At 41.2% G+C, this 17,457-nt stretch overlaps 1 protein-coding gene across 1 annotated transcript in view; it reads right to left on the reverse strand.

The window, feature by feature from the left end:
• ADCY2 (adenylate cyclase 2) overlaps nt 1-17,457 on the reverse strand; it is a 296,886-nt gene that overhangs the window by 30,014 nt on the left and 249,415 nt on the right. Inside the window, exons 16-18 of the mRNA XM_087815353.1 lie at nt 14,681-14,818; nt 7,410-7,529; nt 2,372-2,541 (exon numbers count right to left, since the gene is read on the reverse strand). Of these exons, the coding sequence (XP_087671479.1) occupies nt 2,372-2,541; nt 7,410-7,529; nt 14,681-14,818 (428 nt within the window). The remainder of the gene's footprint in view (nt 1-2,371; nt 2,542-7,409; nt 7,530-14,680; nt 14,819-17,457) is intronic.

The following is a 17,457-nucleotide window of genomic DNA, read 5'->3' on the forward strand; positions in this document are numbered from 1 at the left end:
AGGAATGAAAGTGGGGGTGCAAAGATGTGGTGACCGGAAATGGGTCAGGAAGGGAAAACGACCAAGCATGTGGCTTCAATGACAAAGATTCTCGATCATTACAAGAGGTGGCACCTGGCACTCCTTAAGCTGGCTCCCTCCTTGAAGGGAGCCTCTGGCTTGGGACTTAGGGATGTCTACTCTCAAGGCACTGTCCCAGGTCAGGATCCTAGTCCTAGTTTCATATCGGGAAGAGTTGTGTCAGCATTAACAAAGCAGACACAAGATGAGGAAACTTATCAGTCGTTTGATGGGGGATCTCTTCAATCTCAGCAGAGAGAAAACATTGAAATGGATGGATGTGGGCTCTGGCATGAGTCGCAGGGTTATATCAAACACACACGGAGGCTGAGAGATTGGGAGGGGATTCTAAATTTCCAACCTCAGGAGTTTCTCATATGGGGTTAGTTTTAAACTGACAGGAGAGAAAACTTGATCTTATGTCAGTCATATGTATCTTTCGTTGGAGGAACGCTCTGGGAGTACTATGGCAGCTTGCGTAAGAATGGGGTCTAAAAGTGCCAGAACCTTAATGTCAAGATTAGGAACAGAGACAGGTGCGCCCCCTCCTGGAGGGGATGCTCACTTACTGTTGGAAGTGAAGGCAGGTCCCTGGGGCTTCTCGTGTGAGCCCTCCCTATAACAGCTTTAAGGGTATTATAAAGACAAAACCAAGAGAACAAACATGGAAGAGCTTGAAGAAAACCAAAGGGCTCTGAAAGGAAACGCTCCTTTTCTTCAACCCAATCACTGCTCTACTGCTGCTGGGGCTCTAATCACAGGTGGTGTCTCACTCAGACCCCCAGAAGTAAATCGCTCCCATCAGAAACTGGCTAATCCAATTTCTTCTTCGGCTATGGCTGTGTAGCACATTTAGGAGCTTTAAATTTAATAAAGGGAAGTTTAGTAGCGTCATCAGCTGCACATAAAAATCCGTAATGCCGCATTTACTCAGGGATTCGATACAGGCTTTCTGGATACAGTACAGAAATATTAGAGCATGTTTCGTGGGCGATTTTGAGAATTTATTAGAAAATTAACTTGTGATTTCATTCTCATCTTAGCTAAGGAATCATAAAATTTCCTTCATACAATTATACATTTTTTTGCAACTCTACTACCCTAAGCTTGATTAAAGAATATTAGGATTTCATGGTGTGGAGGGCGATGAAAATTAAATTAGGGGAAGCGACTGCCTTGCAGTTGTGTTTCTGAAAGTATCCTTTTTGGTAAGAAACGTTTGCACAGTGTTCTTGATCTAGGCCTCTGATGGAGAAATACATGGCCATGCACTTAGCACAAACCATCTTTCTGGAGCAACGAATCTATGCAGGTAATTAAGGCATTCATTTTATATTAAAAGAAATATAGAAATATTATGGAGGATTATGCAACCTGCTCATAGAAGAAACGTGAAGCCTGATGAGTCCAGAAATAAACCTAACACTTGATATAAAACTGTTTTGCAATTAAAATGTGAGATGGAGGATATCCCAATGATTAAAACACTTTTTTTCAAGCAGGGAATAAATATTCATTATAAGCTTATGGGAGTAATTTGGTCACAGGAAACACTGTATAAACCTGACTAAGTGTCCCTGGACCATTCTCTCTGCATCTAGTCCCAAAGCTGGGAGAGTAAACACATTCATATCTTTTCCTGGAAGTCAGGTTCTTCATAGAACAGAAAATTGCCACAGTGATAATAGCATACAAGGGTATTTTAGGAACTTTCCCATAAGAAATTAGCACTCTAACTTGTAAACATATCCATTTATTTTCCAGTATTTCTATGTATGTTGATTCAGTTGTTCTGGACTGAGGAGGGCATTTGGCCTTTCAGGGTACATTTGGTAGTGCATTTGGTAGTGTCTGGAGGCATTTTTGGTTTTCATGGCTTTGGGGGAGAGGATTGTGTCTGACATCTAGTGAGTAGAAGCCAGGGATGCTGCTAAATAGCCTACAATGGACAGGAAAGCCCCCTCAACAGAAAATTATTCAGCCACCCCCAACAGAAAACTATTGGTATTATTCAAAAAAATATCAATAATGCCGAGGGTGAGAAACCCTAGATTATTCTTATCAACATAGTATAGATTACAACAAAATCGTCTTTCAACCACTTCATATCTTCTGTTTATGATAATACATATTCTGTGTAATGTATAATAAAAACACATCATCCTTCTGAATCAATGCTTCAAAGAAACTCTCACACAATGATTTCCAATTACAATACTATCATTCATTTGCATTCACTCAACACACTCAACACACAATCGACATCCGACAGAAGAACGAATGTAAGGAGGAAAAAGAGGAAGCAGGTTACCTCTCAAATAAGACCTGGCTGTAGTCGTCCAGGACGTGGGCATGAGTGTGGAGAAAGATGATGTTGTAGCCCACCAACGCCGCCATCATGATCAGCATCTTCAACTCGTAGTTCACCCGCAGGAAAACCGAGCAGGATATCAACCCCAGAATGCAGCTGTATATAAAGTACTGGGACAGGGAGATATGTCGGATCAATACTTAGGGTCTGTTCTGAGAAATGCTGAAATAAGAATTAAGATTGGGGACCACCACCGAGCTCACAGTCAACTTGCAAACTTGCTGTGAAAGCAAAAGGCCTTTTGCTCTTTGATACAGTGGTCAACGCCTGCACACATTTGATTTGGAAAATAATTACTCATTATATGGCTTGCTGACCCAGCTTAGCATGTTTAATAAAGATAATCATGCATATTGCCAAACAGAAATAATTCTAGAAAAATCTATACTGAAGAAATGTAATTATAAGCCAATGTCATTTTGCTTCTTGAAAATGGAAAAAAAAAAAAAAAGGTACAGATTCTTTTTTTAAAATTATAATACGGAGACTACTGGCCTTTCAATTCTTTAATTCATTAAGCGGATATAAGTTATTAGAGGTAGTTCTGTTAAAAAGATAAGAGAGTGTAGATGTTTTTATTAGAAGAGACATCGTGTGTCAGAACTATTTAAAACAGACAGGATTGCCCAGCTGGGCGTGGCTCAGTGGTTGAACATCAATCTAGGATCCAGGAGATAGCGGTTCGATTCCCAGTTGGGGCACAAGCCTGGGTTGTGGGCTCGATCCCCAGTTGGGGGTGTGCAGGAGGCAGCCGATCAATGATGACTCTTATCATTGATGTTTCAACTCTCTCTCTCCCTCTCCCGTCCTCTCTCTGAAATCAATAGAAATATATTTATAAAAAACAAAACAAAACAAAAAAGCAGGATTTTAAAAACTAAAATCTTTGACCAGGGAGAGTCACAAATACCCTGCAAGTGGACAGGCGCCGGGAAAAATGGGAAGAACCAAATGTGCGGGAGGAGTGGGCACCTGCCGTTGGTTTAGTCCACTGCAAGCAGAGCAGGCCGCTTGTGTTAGCCCTGTTCTCACTACTGACCACAGTGGACATCACTGTCAGGATACCCCTGGATGCCATCCTGCCTCACTCTTTAGCTGTGTTACGTTAGGTCAGTGACCTAGCCTGCCTGTTTCACAGTGTCTTCATCTGTAAAATGATCATGTCCTCCTTATAGGTCACTGAGAACAAGTAAAGCTTGGAACCCAGAGCCCTAGAAACAGTTGTCATTCTCATAGAGCCTTTTTTTTTTTTCTAATATGATATTTTTGTGAACAAGGAGTTTTGTTACTATATTAGCATTCCTGGAACAGAAACAGCACTAAAACAGTTTAATAACTTTAATAAAACATAGATCTGATTGCTGTTTGATAAACCCTGGCTGTAAAAAATAGCCCACTTTGTATGTTACTCCACCTTAGTTTCATTATATGAACTAGGCCATGTGTAAACTGCTTGTTTTGGTCATTCTAGCTCTTGCTTTTATTTCCCCAGCTAAGGCCGTCACAGTAAGCTAGCTGGAAGGCTGCTATTAAATGCTCACCAGTCCCGCTCTTGTAGAAGAAAGGACAGTCGAAAAGTAAGCTGTGGCGGTCATCCAGCATGCTTCCTTCTCTCTACAGAGTCTGCTGTTAGGATTATAAACCGGGGCTCAAAGGATTCTGCTGCTAAACTTAGGTTGAAAACCATTATTAGAATGAAAGTTATTGACCAGTTCAGCCTCATGAAATGAAAGGCAGAATAGAGAGCCACTTACATCAAAGTGTGTCACCGTGTCGTGGGGATTTTCTTTTTTTGGGGGGGTAGATAGGATTTAAAGGTTTTCTGTGATACCCCTAGTTTGGAATATGAGCCAGCCAACACCTACACAAACCTGCCTATGGTTTCACATTTTAAAATTCATTCTTAGGCTTTTAAAAAGCTTTCACATCTCAGGAATAGCTGTGAAAATACATGTTAATGGGAAGTAGGCTCTCAGTCCATTTTTCATTAAAAACACCTTTCTAGAAATCTTGAAGGCCATGCAAAGGTATTCTGGGAATTAATTAAAGGTAGTTGGGACCCTGAAGATAGCCACAGAGGGATGGTCCAGTGAGAGAGAATGACTGGGAGCCCTGAAGATCAGCAGTCACTGGGATATCAGGCAGCCAGCCAGGAAGAGTACTGGTGGGTCAGGAACTCTGGTTGCAGGCTCCTGAGCAGACTTCTATTAGGGTCTAATTCCTAGTAACCTTAATTTTATAGAGTTTGGATACAGTTAATATAACTATTAATTAATAGTTGTGGTATTATTTATTAATATTTAAATTAGCAAATATTAATATTTAATTACGAAATAATATAATTTATTAAGATTAGTTAATATTTGATCCCCTTTACCCTTTACTACCCCCCACCTCCCTTTCCTCTGGTAACCATAGACTTTTTGTCTATGAGTTTTTGTTTATTAAATAAAGTAAATAAAAATATTAGTTAATATTAAGTTAACTAAGTGAATAGTAGTTAATATAATTATTAGCACTTTTGATACAGTTAATCAATAAAATTAACTTGCATTTTAATACCAAGGGAATAGCCACTGGCATCTTGGGTAACTTACTTAAGTCTCCTTTGGCCTCAGTTTCCTCACCTGGAAAATGGAAATTCCAATAATCTCTACCTCAAAGGGTATTTTTCCAATGAAATGCTATAAATGCCTGGCAGAGCACAGAGTGCCTACATGGCAAAGATCTGTTACAACTGATTTTGTTGAGTATTTTAAAATTACTTTTTTTTCTGCTACAGAAATTATACATCTAATGTCAAAAATTAGAAAATATTCAAAGTACGCATATAAAAATAAGGGTCACCTATTATCCTCAACATCCAACTTGAGCCTATTGTGTCCATATCTCATTAAATATTCTTCTACATCTTTTGCAATGGCTGGATATACCTAAATAAGAGAATTTATTTAAACAAACTTATTTTAACTTTTAGGTTGTTTTGCTTTCTTTTACTTTGTTTATTGTTGACGTTACATAAACACTTGGATGAACACCTTGTAGCTAAGTCTTTGCACCTTTAAAATTAATTTCCAAAAACAGTATTATAGGTCAAAAAGTATATCTGTGTTTATGCTTTTTGATGACTGTTATAAATTACCATTAAGCAGTTATATCACTTTGTACCACCCACAGCAGAAAGGTGACACTCCCCACTCCCCTGCTGGCCTCAGATATCACAGAAGATGGGGTTTCAGAGGACTAAGGAGAACTCTGTGCACATCCACAGACCATCAGGCTTTCCCAATGTTCCTAAAAGCCTATTGGTGGAGGAGGCTGGGGGTTTTCCAGGCCCCTTTGGGACTCCTCTACTTGCGAGTTAATGAAGCAGGTTCTGTAAAGACAGCACTTGAGCAGGTGGGGCCTCCCTGGCGGAGCTCACCATACTCCTCTGCCTGAGGACTTGTTGGACCAGTACTGGCCTGTTGACTAAGTGTGGCCTAGATTTTAAAGAGTCTATTGTGTATTTTTTTCAGGATCTTTTCAGGTTGAGTAAATGTTGCCTTCCCCCATCCTGGGTTTCAAATGATTTGCTTCTTTTGAGAGTAAGATATCATACAGACTTACCTAAATGAAATTCAGAATGTTCACCTTATTGCTTTTAATGGTGCCAAGCATGGTGAGAAAATACTGGTGGAGAGATTTTTAAAAAATGCTTTGCCAGCTATGCTTTTCTTTCCTATGAAAATGTATCTTTAAACTGTTAAAGTGCCCTGTGAATGTCACATGAGGGCAGCTTGGAGGCCCTCTCCCTGCACTGTCCTACGGACCAGGTGTGCTAGTGCCATCCATTCAGGGTGCACAGTGAGGTCGCAGCCAACAAATCATCCTGAGACCTGTCTCTCAGCATTCACATAACAAATATAGAAAAGATGGTGTCTAATCCTCATGGGGTTAATGCTTAAATGAAGGCCAGGCCCTCTTGGATAAGGGACAAAGCTTATGCCGTCCTCTCTTCCCAAGCCCACAGGGGCATTCCTAGGGACCCCAGTCAGCTTGCCTCTGAAACAGCCTTGGCCTCAGAAGAACACCAGGCGCCCCTACTCTCTGTACACAGAGCCGTGAGCTTCACGGGAAATGGAAATGGCAAGATGGGAAAAAGTACCAAGGCCAAGTATGAACAGAACAAGTCAGTGAAAGGAGAATGAGGCCAGGCGATCTCCTTTATCACCACTGCTGAGGAGTTTAAAAAGTTGATAGGGCATTTTAAAAGTACATATATTAAATGACCCATTTCAGTGCCCAAACTAGTTTATTTAGCACCCTCAAAACAGACAAATTCTAAATGTTAATAATTTATGCTGCTTTTAGATGATTATTCATAAAATGAAAAGGAGAGTGTCAAAATACATTTTTTTTTTTTTCTGGCACAAATAACTCATGGAAAAAAGTTAAGCAGTAAATAACTGATTTACCTCTTTTCACTCAACACACTGATATGTTAGTTTTAAAATTTCAATCTAAGCCTTTTTGGTTAAAATGAGTCCGTCTGTAAGGATTATTTTAGGATATAATCACTGGATGGTATTTGCAGCACAAGGAGAGGCAGAAATAGGGGATGTGGTCCTGTCATCACAGTGTCGGGGAGCCCACACTAATTGGCTGGAACAATTCACAAAATCTATGAGCAAGGAACCCAGGAATTCAGTGACATGTCATTGAACGTCAAATGCTGGGATCTATGCTATAAAATGTGGCAAGAGCCACCTGTGAGAAGATCAAAATGACACTCTGACTTTGCACATGTCCCTGGCAGGTGCCAGTCAGAAAGGACTTCTCTTAAGAAAGGCTGGCGGTTTGTAAGTGGTCAGAAAACTGAAGTCCAGGGCAGGTGAGCAAGTGTAGGCCATACCATCAAATAGGTGAAAGACAATAAAAGCCACCCAGAAAAACCATAAAACCATAGAAGCCACGACCACCAGTCAAATGCTCTTACCGGAAGGAAAAACAAGCTTTGCGCACGCAGAATTGCTGCCTGATTATTTGAGGCAGAAAGACTTGTGTTTGATGTGTTGGCAGTTGGAAGGATCATTTCTTCTGAGTCACTCAGGAAAAACTGCAAAGGAAATGTTTATTTTTCAATGAGTTAGTGCAAAGGAGGTTGAAGAGTTAGCAGGCGGCACTAAGTTCATCAGTCCCTGCGTTCTGTCCCCCCAGTGAGCAGGACTCAGTGGGCAACCCAGCATCTAGGCTTCGGGTGCTAGTAGCTTCATCTGCTTTGTAAGCTTTGAGAATTTCAACTGATTAAGTAACTATTTATTGTTTTGCTGCACACTTAATAGTGAATTACAGAACTGTAGGACTGATGTTAAAGAAGACACGAGCACCCCTGTTAAATGTGAAATTAAAAACGTACAAAGCCCGGGGCAGAAGGCTTGGTTAGAATTACATGTGAGGTTGCCACCACCACGCATACACACGCCCAACTCTGCCCTGAAACCGGGGCCCTCAGAGTGTGTTTACGGCATCTTCATCCTCTCGGTTCACACGTTAAATGAGTCAATTGGGTTTGATGAGTTTTCGATTTTAAGAAAAAAAATTTTATTTTATGGGCAAAATGCAATAACTGGTATCAACATCAACATCTGATCTATTATTTGTGAGTGCTTAGCAGCTCAGGATCCTAGGGGATTAAAATTCAGAGGATGGATGCTCTGAGCACTGTTGGGAAAAGGGTCCTTTTTTTTTTTTTAAAAAAAAGGTCATACTGAGAAAATAAAGGTGATTAGTACTTATGTAATGGTCACCAATATCAGCACCCAGAAGGACAGTGCCCACCTGTTAGCAAGGTACGAGAAATTTGATCTCTCTGTGTGTCTCTCTCTTTTTCTCTCTGTTTCTCTTCCTCTCCCTGCCTCTGTTTGTCTCTCTCTCTGTTTCTCTGTCCCTCCATCTCTCTCTGTTTCTGTCTCTCTTTTCAGAGAAGCTGTAGCACAGCCTGTTTAAGTGACAAAGGATCACTTTAGGTTTAGTAAAGACAAACCAGAGAATTACTTGGGCCAGGTATCCTTTACTGGAAGAAATTCATCTCAGCCACAAAACTAGCTGGTGTCTTCTGCACAGGCCTAGCCATACATATTCAAGGTTTAAAAACTAAAAATCACCAGTACAGTTTCTATGGTTGCTTTTGCTTGCTCGCTTCCTTTTGTTTATTTCCTTTGATGGCAGAGTTCTTGTCAAATACTTCTAATTTACTTAGGTAGATTGAGGCATTCATTTACTCTGTTCTTATTTCCTCTCAGATTCCAAAAATGATACTAGATACAGTGTTTCTACCCATTACATCATTTGATAAAATAAAAATGCTGATTTGAAAAATCAAAGAAATGTAGTAGATTTCTTTATTCATTACTACAGAATTTTTCAAAAATGTAAGTGTGCTAATTCTTTGGAAAAAGTTACATTAGAAAAAGTACTGAACAGTAAAACAACTTGGCAAACATTGGGCTCCGAAATGCTACAAATGTAGATTTGACAGATCCCAAATAAAACTGATTTAAATATGAAAGAATGAAGAAATGACAAATAGAAGGAGACAGTTTAGCTTGTACATTACTAGTCTCAAGCACCTGGGATCTTAAAATTACTAACAAAAACTTTTTTCTTTTAATACTTTTTAAAAAATATATATCTTTATTGATTTCAGAGAGAGGAAAGGAGAGGGAGAGAGAGAGATAAAAACATCAATGATGAGAGAGTCATTGATCGAGCCCGCAACCCGGGCATGTGTCCTGACCGGGAATCGAACCCCGATCGCCTGGATCCTAGGTCAACGCTCAACTGCTGAGCCACGCCCGGCCGGGCAACAAAAACTTTTTGATTATATCACCTCATAGAGACAAAAATAAATTCCTGCTCTACAATGATTAGAAAGAAGTATGTCCTGTGAAAACTTGCAAGCTGTCTCTACAATAAATGTGATGGTTTAAATTTGAAAAACAATTATAAAAAGTTGGTTTACATTAAAGAGTTTTCTCATGTTGATGATTCAGGGTAACAAGAGCTCAGAAAACTGAAAAAGTGTCCACTTGAAACTTGTATATGGCAATTTAAACAGCTCAAGCCAAGACAACAAACCACTTGATATGAGCTATCTTGTTTTCCTGAGTCATTCACACAGCACCAATCATGATTATGGTGACACTTTATATTGTTACGTTTGTACTCATAAGAATAAAGACCCCCTTACACTTTTTTCTTCTACCTCACATGGCTATATAGGAAAAGTTATACTTTACATGGTAAATTATTATAAAAAAAAGAAAAACAATAAAGCACTTCAATCACTATACTAACAATGCTTCCTTAACCCCCTTCTGCTACCTCTCTTTTTTTTTCTTTTTTTTTTTTAATATATCTTTATTGATTTCAGAGAGAGGAAAGGAGAGGGAGGGAGAGAGAGAAACATCAATGATGAGAGAGTCATTGATCGAGCCCACAACCTGGGCATGTGCCCTGACCGGGAATCGAACCCCGATCGCCAGGATCCTAGGTTGACGCTCAACCACGGAGCCACGCCCGGCTAGGCTCTGCTACCTCTCTTTACTATTTCTTAACTACCCACCAAATCAAGAAATCGTCATTGTGTCTATGTGTTACCACACTACAATTTTGAATCAATTTCCCCCATTCTGTCCTCTTAGTCACTTTAAAATAACAAACTCATGTCATCCCTATATAGCCGGGGAAATACTCGAGAGTGATTAATCCCTCATTTCTCTCCCTTCCAGATTAAACTGACACAGCTTTCTCCACACAATGAATTTCTAATAATCATAGTTATTTGGGGAACTCCTCTCTAGACCAATTTTAACATTCATCAAACTTTGTCATAATTGGGAAAATAATATTGTCATTCTGGACAAGATATCCTAATAAAGTGCTAATGAACACTGCCTATTTTTTACCTTTACTACCAAATTTTACATTTTTCAGGAAATTTAAAACATCCCAGGATTATGTTTGTCAAGTAACGTTAAATTATGAACATGTGATTTAATATTGTTTTGTGCCTGATGACATCATCGCATCTGTATTTGGCTGGGATTAGAAGTCCGGATAGGCTGCCAGTTGGCTAAGGCCAACGCCCTGCCTAGGTGGCTCATAAAGCTGTGTTACCGACTGCACTCTCTGGGCAGTTTCTCAGAAGACAGTGCAAAATGATGTGGGACGTCACATGATGACACTGTCAAATATCAGAAACAATGTCAGAGGATTCAAGCTCCTCAAACGTGATTCTAACCAGCCAGCTGGAACTAAAATGAAATAAACCACGCAAGTCATTGGCAGTTTGGTAAAAGTCCACATTTGATAAAAATCTGGATGATGGTTTTCCTCCATTTTCTATTGGAGTGTTGGGTGTCACAAGGGTACTTAATGTGCTGTTAAAACCTCACAATTCATTTTAAATACAAGTGACCTGGGTGTTTTGTCATTTATGTCACTGTGTATTGAGATTTTATAAGCCAGTCCCTCTGAAACACCGTTCCTGTTGACCTGTTAAGTGCTGTTAAAATGCAGGTGTCGCTTTCCCAGATATGAGCGGGTGGTCTGGGAGCCCACTTCCTTTCATGGCACCTCACTACTGCTCAGTTCTGACTGGCCAGTGTCTGAATCTGTGCCAGCACCACCTGGTGAGGAGTATGGCCCAGGGGTAGCCACAGCACCTTACAGTGTGGCTGGGGACACAGGACCCTGTGTCTGCCTCATGTCACAACTCAAGAGGGTGCAGATCCAAGTAACTGGAAGACATTCCCTGTGAATCCTCAGATGTGATCAAAGCCGGCATCCTCATGAACAAATCCTTCCCCTTCTGTGATAAGTAAGAAATTATAAGGAAGCTCCACAGTTATTTCCTCGTAAAGCAAAAGTATTTCCTTTCTGTACCAAATGTCAGCTTTCATACTGTTTTATAATGATTCTTTGATATATGTAAGAGGAGTTCTGATGGAAAAGAAGCACTGATTTCAGGGCCCCCAGGTATCAAGGAAAATGCCATTTCTCCTGCGCTGGTGGGGAGAACGCCTGCCTGAGCGGTTCTGATTTCCTTGCCCTCTCCACTGGGCAGAGAAAAAGTGCTCTCGCTCCTTCCTGGCCCCACGGCCTGGACTGCCACAGAAGGGGGCTCAGGATATACAGCAAAACCTTATTTCCCTTCTTTCTCAAAGATCATCCAACATAGTTTTAGCGTGTCTCCCATAGACTTCTCGATCTCACTTGGCAATAAATTCCTTTCTTTGTGAGGAAAGAATGTGGCCCTGAAAGACATATTTCTGGTACTGAAGATATATTTCTTTTCTTCAAAGGGCTCACAGTTACTATAAAACAAATCTCCTAAATGCTCAGCTCATCAAACATTTAGACAGTGACCGAACTGCCTGCCTATCATTACGAATTATCCTATGTGAAATACAATTAGCTTCCCAATCAGGTTTGTTTCCCACTTAGATTCTGTCATTAAAAAATTAGGTGATAAATCCTGGTTTTATAAGGTCAAACTGGGTTTTACAAAAATAAATGGTTGCTTTCTTGAAGGGCTGTGTGGTTACCTGTTCACTCATTCATTCTTTCATTCAGTAACAAGTAGCCACTCCTTACCTGGAAGGCACTTTTCTAAGTGTGTGATGCCGTGTTAAACGTCTTGTTCTTGTAACTTGTATGTGCGCTCAACAGAGAAGGTCAACTCTCAGGAAGTGAGTTTTATTGGCTCTGTGCCTACACAGGTGAATGAACACACTCTTGGGGGCTTAGAAGGCGTAATTATAAGGGGACTGTGGCAATCACCCCCTCTGGGGGAAACTGAACACCCTGTGTCTGTTGGAATCACTCACAGCTCTTGCTAGTGCGCCCTTTGTCTGTAGTGTTCTGCCCCAGTTCCTTCATGGTGGAGTTTACTTCTGACCCAGATGTCTCCTGCAGCTTTAATTTCTAAAACTCCCCTTTGAGCCTGCTGGCCGCTCTCCTGGACCTGGGAGCAGTGGGGCTAATGCACACTTGCATGTTACCAATGAGGAATGCATTTTAGGAAACACGCTCATGTTTCCACAGGCTCTCAGCCCTCCTGCCCTTTGCCTCTCTGTCCTTCTTACCCCTCTGTGACGCTGTCACACCCTCTCAGTAACCATAACACTGCCTGTGTAGAAAGGTCAAGTGTCCGTGGAGACTAATATGCATTTGGACAGACTTCTAGGAAAGCCCCTCTTATCTCAGCCTTGAGTCCCTCAGCTCAGGTGCCCCACCCAATGCTCTGAGGACACCTTTGGAGCCACAGTAAAAGTCCTCTTGGGTCCTTACACAGAAAGCCTGTAGGTCTGGGCTCCTCATGAGCACATGCTCAGGCTGACTCCCTCAGGCTGACTCCCTACTCGAGTCCTCGCATTTTAAAGTCCCTCTAAAGCAGGCTAGTTCTAGAGGGCATTTCTGGCAGTCCCAACATGGCACAGTTTTCCAGCTGTCTGCCAGTCAGTCTTGATCAAGCTTTTGTTGGAAAGAAATGTCATGGTCCAGGTATGCCTGAAACCTAGGAGATGAGGCCCCACCCCTGGGAGGAGGTCTCATGGTACCTGCAATAGAAAGACAGGCCTCAGGTGCTGTGTATGTCCAGGAGGAGGGAGAAGAGCTGTGTCACTCACGAATTTTACAGAGGAGCAAGAGGGGGCCCAGGACAGTGGAGTGCCCATGGTGAACTTGACACATCAAGACAACTCCACATAGGAACAAAGACCAAGGGAAACCCCCTGGCTGTATAGGCTCAACTGCTGAGCCTTCTCCCCACACGAACCATCAGTTCTAACTGCCTACAGGGACAAGCCTCTTCTGTGAACTCACCTCTAAGACTATGCAAGGGGTGGAGGTCACACTTCTCACTGGCCTGTACCAGGTGAGGCCCACGTTAGGGCCCAGTCTCACATCCTTTCTCAGGAAAGCTCCCAGAGAGAGTTGGGGGCATTTGGTCAGATGAGGTGTGGCAAGCCAGCATGCCTGTCCTCTAGATGACCACTTGGGAGGACAGACAGCCATCCGAACACGGAGGAATCCATACACCCACCTCCTGACAGGTCACGAAGTGGGAGGAGGGGGGCGAGCTATGGTGTCTCTCTTACACCCCCTTTGCAGGTGTCCTTAAGATTGACTTCGAGTCAGAGTGAAGCAGAAGGAGAGGCTATCCTGACCCTGCAGCCAGCACCCCAGTCTGTCCTGCTTCCAGTTGGCATCGCCCTCACCTGAACCTCCAGGTGTGGGTCAGGAGAAGCTGTTCGTTCTACAGTATAATGTTGAGAATTGAGCCCAAGTCAGCATTCAAGATCCTTACCTACTTTTTCAGCTTTACATTCTACTACTTCTTAATGAAAATGGCTGCCCTGTTAATGCTCAACAAATATGTTTTTGGTTGAATGAATGCTGTCTCGTTTATGAAAACTATGTCTTATCATTTAATATATAAACTCCATCTTCTCAACCTGATTTTATGCTTCTGGAAGGCAAGGACTGAACCTCAGGATACCCCGCAGTTCCAGTAACGAGCAAAGCATCTAACATTTAAAATATTATCATGCTTTATGGTCGATGATGGTGATGTCAGAATGATGAAAAGGATGCGTCTCAATGCGTTGATACCTACCTGCCTATTTCTAAGAATATACCAGTAATGATAATATCAATATAGTAAGAGTGACTATTGGTTAGATATTTACAAAATGCTTGGTGCCGCCCTAAGTGTGGTAGAAACATCAGCTCATTTACCCCAAAAACCACCTTGGCAGCAAAGTGTCAGTTCTCATTTTTGAGAAATGGAAATGCAACCTGTGGAAGTTTAATAAAAACTCTCCAAAATCACACAGCTGCTAAGGTGGGAGCTGATGTTTGAAACCGGGCCTTTTAAACTCCAGGGCACGACATCTCTGTCACGTGCACTGTCCTTAATTTGATGGTTCTGTTACCCCTTGGTGATAACCCACTGACATTCAGTGTCATTTCTGTAGCCAGGAGCCACAAGTAGCAAGAAGGTGGGAAACTGCTGGGAGGTGCCCCCTCCCTCAGGTGGCTTCCATGGAAAACATTCTTTTTCTTAGAGAGCTGCTGCTGCAGTGGTTGGGTGTTGAATTTAATAGGCAGTGACTGGTGCTGCCACAGGAGCGACAAGGCTTCAGAAGTCTAAGACAGGCATTGTAAACAAAGAATCCCAGCCTGGTAGGAGCCGTGACTCACCATGTTGAACACGGCCATGGTTAAAATGATGGCTGTGGTGATGACCGTGAGGGAGATCCGAGGCCAGGGGCGGTTTGCGATAATGCCCGATGACTTCAAAAGCCACAGGAGGGAGGCAGAGGCCTTTTTGCTGCATTGCTAGAAAGAGAGAGAGGAAAAAAAATACACTGTTACGTTATGTATTCTCTCAAGTTTCTAAATCATATTTAAAACCACAAGATACACCAATATTATTCAAAGGTTTAGTAGGCTCTGTCCTCTGCTGGGGGCTCATAACAGGTCACAAACCTTGTTAAATTGTGTTGTCATCACTGTTACAAAGTAAGGACAAATTAATGAAATTTTTATGATAAATATAAGTTGTGCTTGTATGTCCTTTAAAATAGAGCTAAAATTATGTTTTTTAAAAATATCTGGTAAAGAAAAAATATGTCAGTTAATTAAACCATTCTGTAGGATGTGTTGGGTCTCAGATCACAGCTATGATGAAGCAGTTATCATAATTCAACCAATTTATGTAGAAAACAGATCAACATGTAGCTAATCATAGAAATAACAACTGTCATATACTACTAAGTTAATATAACAGTAAAACTGGTGCAACCTCAGTAAAATTCAAATAAAGAATATTCCTTGATAGAGTAATAAGCAGCACCTTTATTTTTTTACCTTTCACATTTTCCTGCTTTATTATTAAAAATATATATCTGCTTTATTCTTAAAAACATATGCATTACAATATGTTAAATGCCAATGTAACAATTAAATGAGTTTCTATAATACAAAACAAGGGGTGGGTAGGTGAGCTTAAAGAACCAGCCAGTGGCCCAGCATCACACCCCATGGCTGTGAGACTTTCTATAAGTTACTTACCCTCCCCAATTCTCCCAGGCCCTTCTCTGACTTCCCCTAGGGCCATCTGGAAGCACGAGCTGCCCTGGACCCTAAGGGCTGCAAGGAGCTGAATCACTGGCTGGTGGTGGGAGGTGCATACGTGGGGCTCTGGAGGGCATCTGCCCACCAGCAATGGGGGGAGGAGGCAGATTTGGGCCTTAGGCTTCTTCCCAGAGCAGGGTTTGGATGGCGGTTGGTGGTGGCATTAAATATGTCATCCAATAAGATGCCCTTTAATACTCTGAACGTGCAGTGTCTTGGAGTCTCACAGAGCTGGAGGACACCCACCTGAGGGTACTTATATCATTAACATTCAATGCGTGCTAATTCTAATAATATTCACACCACCGACCCTAATCAGATTGATATTCTGGAGGGGAAGCTATAATAAAGTGTAAAAAGCATAGATTCAAATAAAATATCATAGTCATCTGATAAAAGATGATGGCATTTGGTTTGATTTTGGTAAATTAATATGTATTTACATCCTAATGGACTAGAATTAGTGTTTTTGTTTAAGAGAGAATTGCTAAAAATCAACGATTTGGGGTCTATACACAGAAGTTATCAATAGATATAATAATGAAAATGTTAAGGGCAGAAAATACAAAACTTTCCTACTTTAGGAGAAATTTAAAGCTAGTCCAGATTACATATCACAGTCGATTAGGTAAAATATTATCTAGTTATTTCACAGACTGTTCATTGAAATTACAAAATTATTTTGTTTAAAATTTTAGAATGATACATGGTGATAATCTTGCCAAATAAGCTATCTAATAGGAATATGCTACACTCTGAGCAGAGATTAGTCACTTACTGAAACAGATGTGGGCAGACACACGTTAATTTTTTCCTGCTCCTGCAACATGCTGGGAAAAATTACAAATCGGTGGCCCAGGAAACCATTGTCTACCTGCGTCTCCTAAACATGTGGCAGGGTGTCTGGGAAAGGTTCATGCTTCTATTGACCCCGAGAAAGAGAGCACTTGGAGCACCTCACTAAAGACATGTGGGCTTGGCATTGGGTTCAGGATAATGAATCCAGGAAGTAATACATTCAACTAGTCGCTGCTTAGTCTTCATGATGCCTCAAAGTACCTGCACGCAGGCATTTTAAACTTGTGAGAAACATTCATGCTCTGAAGGTCAGGGAGGCAGGCAGCCTCCCCCGTCCTTTCACTCCAGTGACCAAGTTCACGCCGAGTGAAAAGAACTGAAATATGAAGACTGGTAGTCATTGCCGGTGGCAAGGACAAAGCAGCAGAAGATAAGAGACGAGCACCCTGAATTACAGTCACATTTGGGGAAGGGAAGGAGGGAGATGAAGGTTTTAGGGGAGCAGAAGAAACCAATGATGGGAAAAGAGGAGACTAAGATCTTAACATGGAAAGGATCTGACTAAAGAAATATGGGAACATTGATTCAATCTGAAGCTCTGAATAAAAATCACAATTTGGATCTTGATGTGAGAGTTCACTTCAGTTTACTCTGTTTTGGGTTAAGTATTCAAGTAAAGTCCTGGATGCAAAAATATGTTTATCAAAATATATACCAACCTAATGAAACACAAATGATAATATCTCAAAGACTATTTTAGCATTTATTCAGAAGTATGAAAACAAGCCAGGGTTAGTCACTCTGGTTGATCTTTGGTTTAATTACAGGCATAATTTTACCCAAAAATATTATGCCTGTTTCCTCCCTTCCCTGATCATCAGTGGGTCTCACTCACTATATCCTGTGATTGCCTCTTTCTTACAGTGAGCTCACTGTGGACCTTCTAGAAGTGCTCTTGGCTGTTAATGCCACATCCACCCACTGACAAATATGGTATTGGTTCTAAATGTAGAGGGAGATGAAAAAGAAGAATATAAATTTAT

This window comes from Miniopterus natalensis, chromosome 3, assembly GCF_054644295.1.
Source record: "Miniopterus natalensis isolate mMinNat1 chromosome 3, mMinNat1.hap1, whole genome shotgun sequence".
Classification (NCBI taxonomy): Eukaryota; Metazoa; Chordata; class Mammalia; order Chiroptera; family Miniopteridae; genus Miniopterus; species Miniopterus natalensis.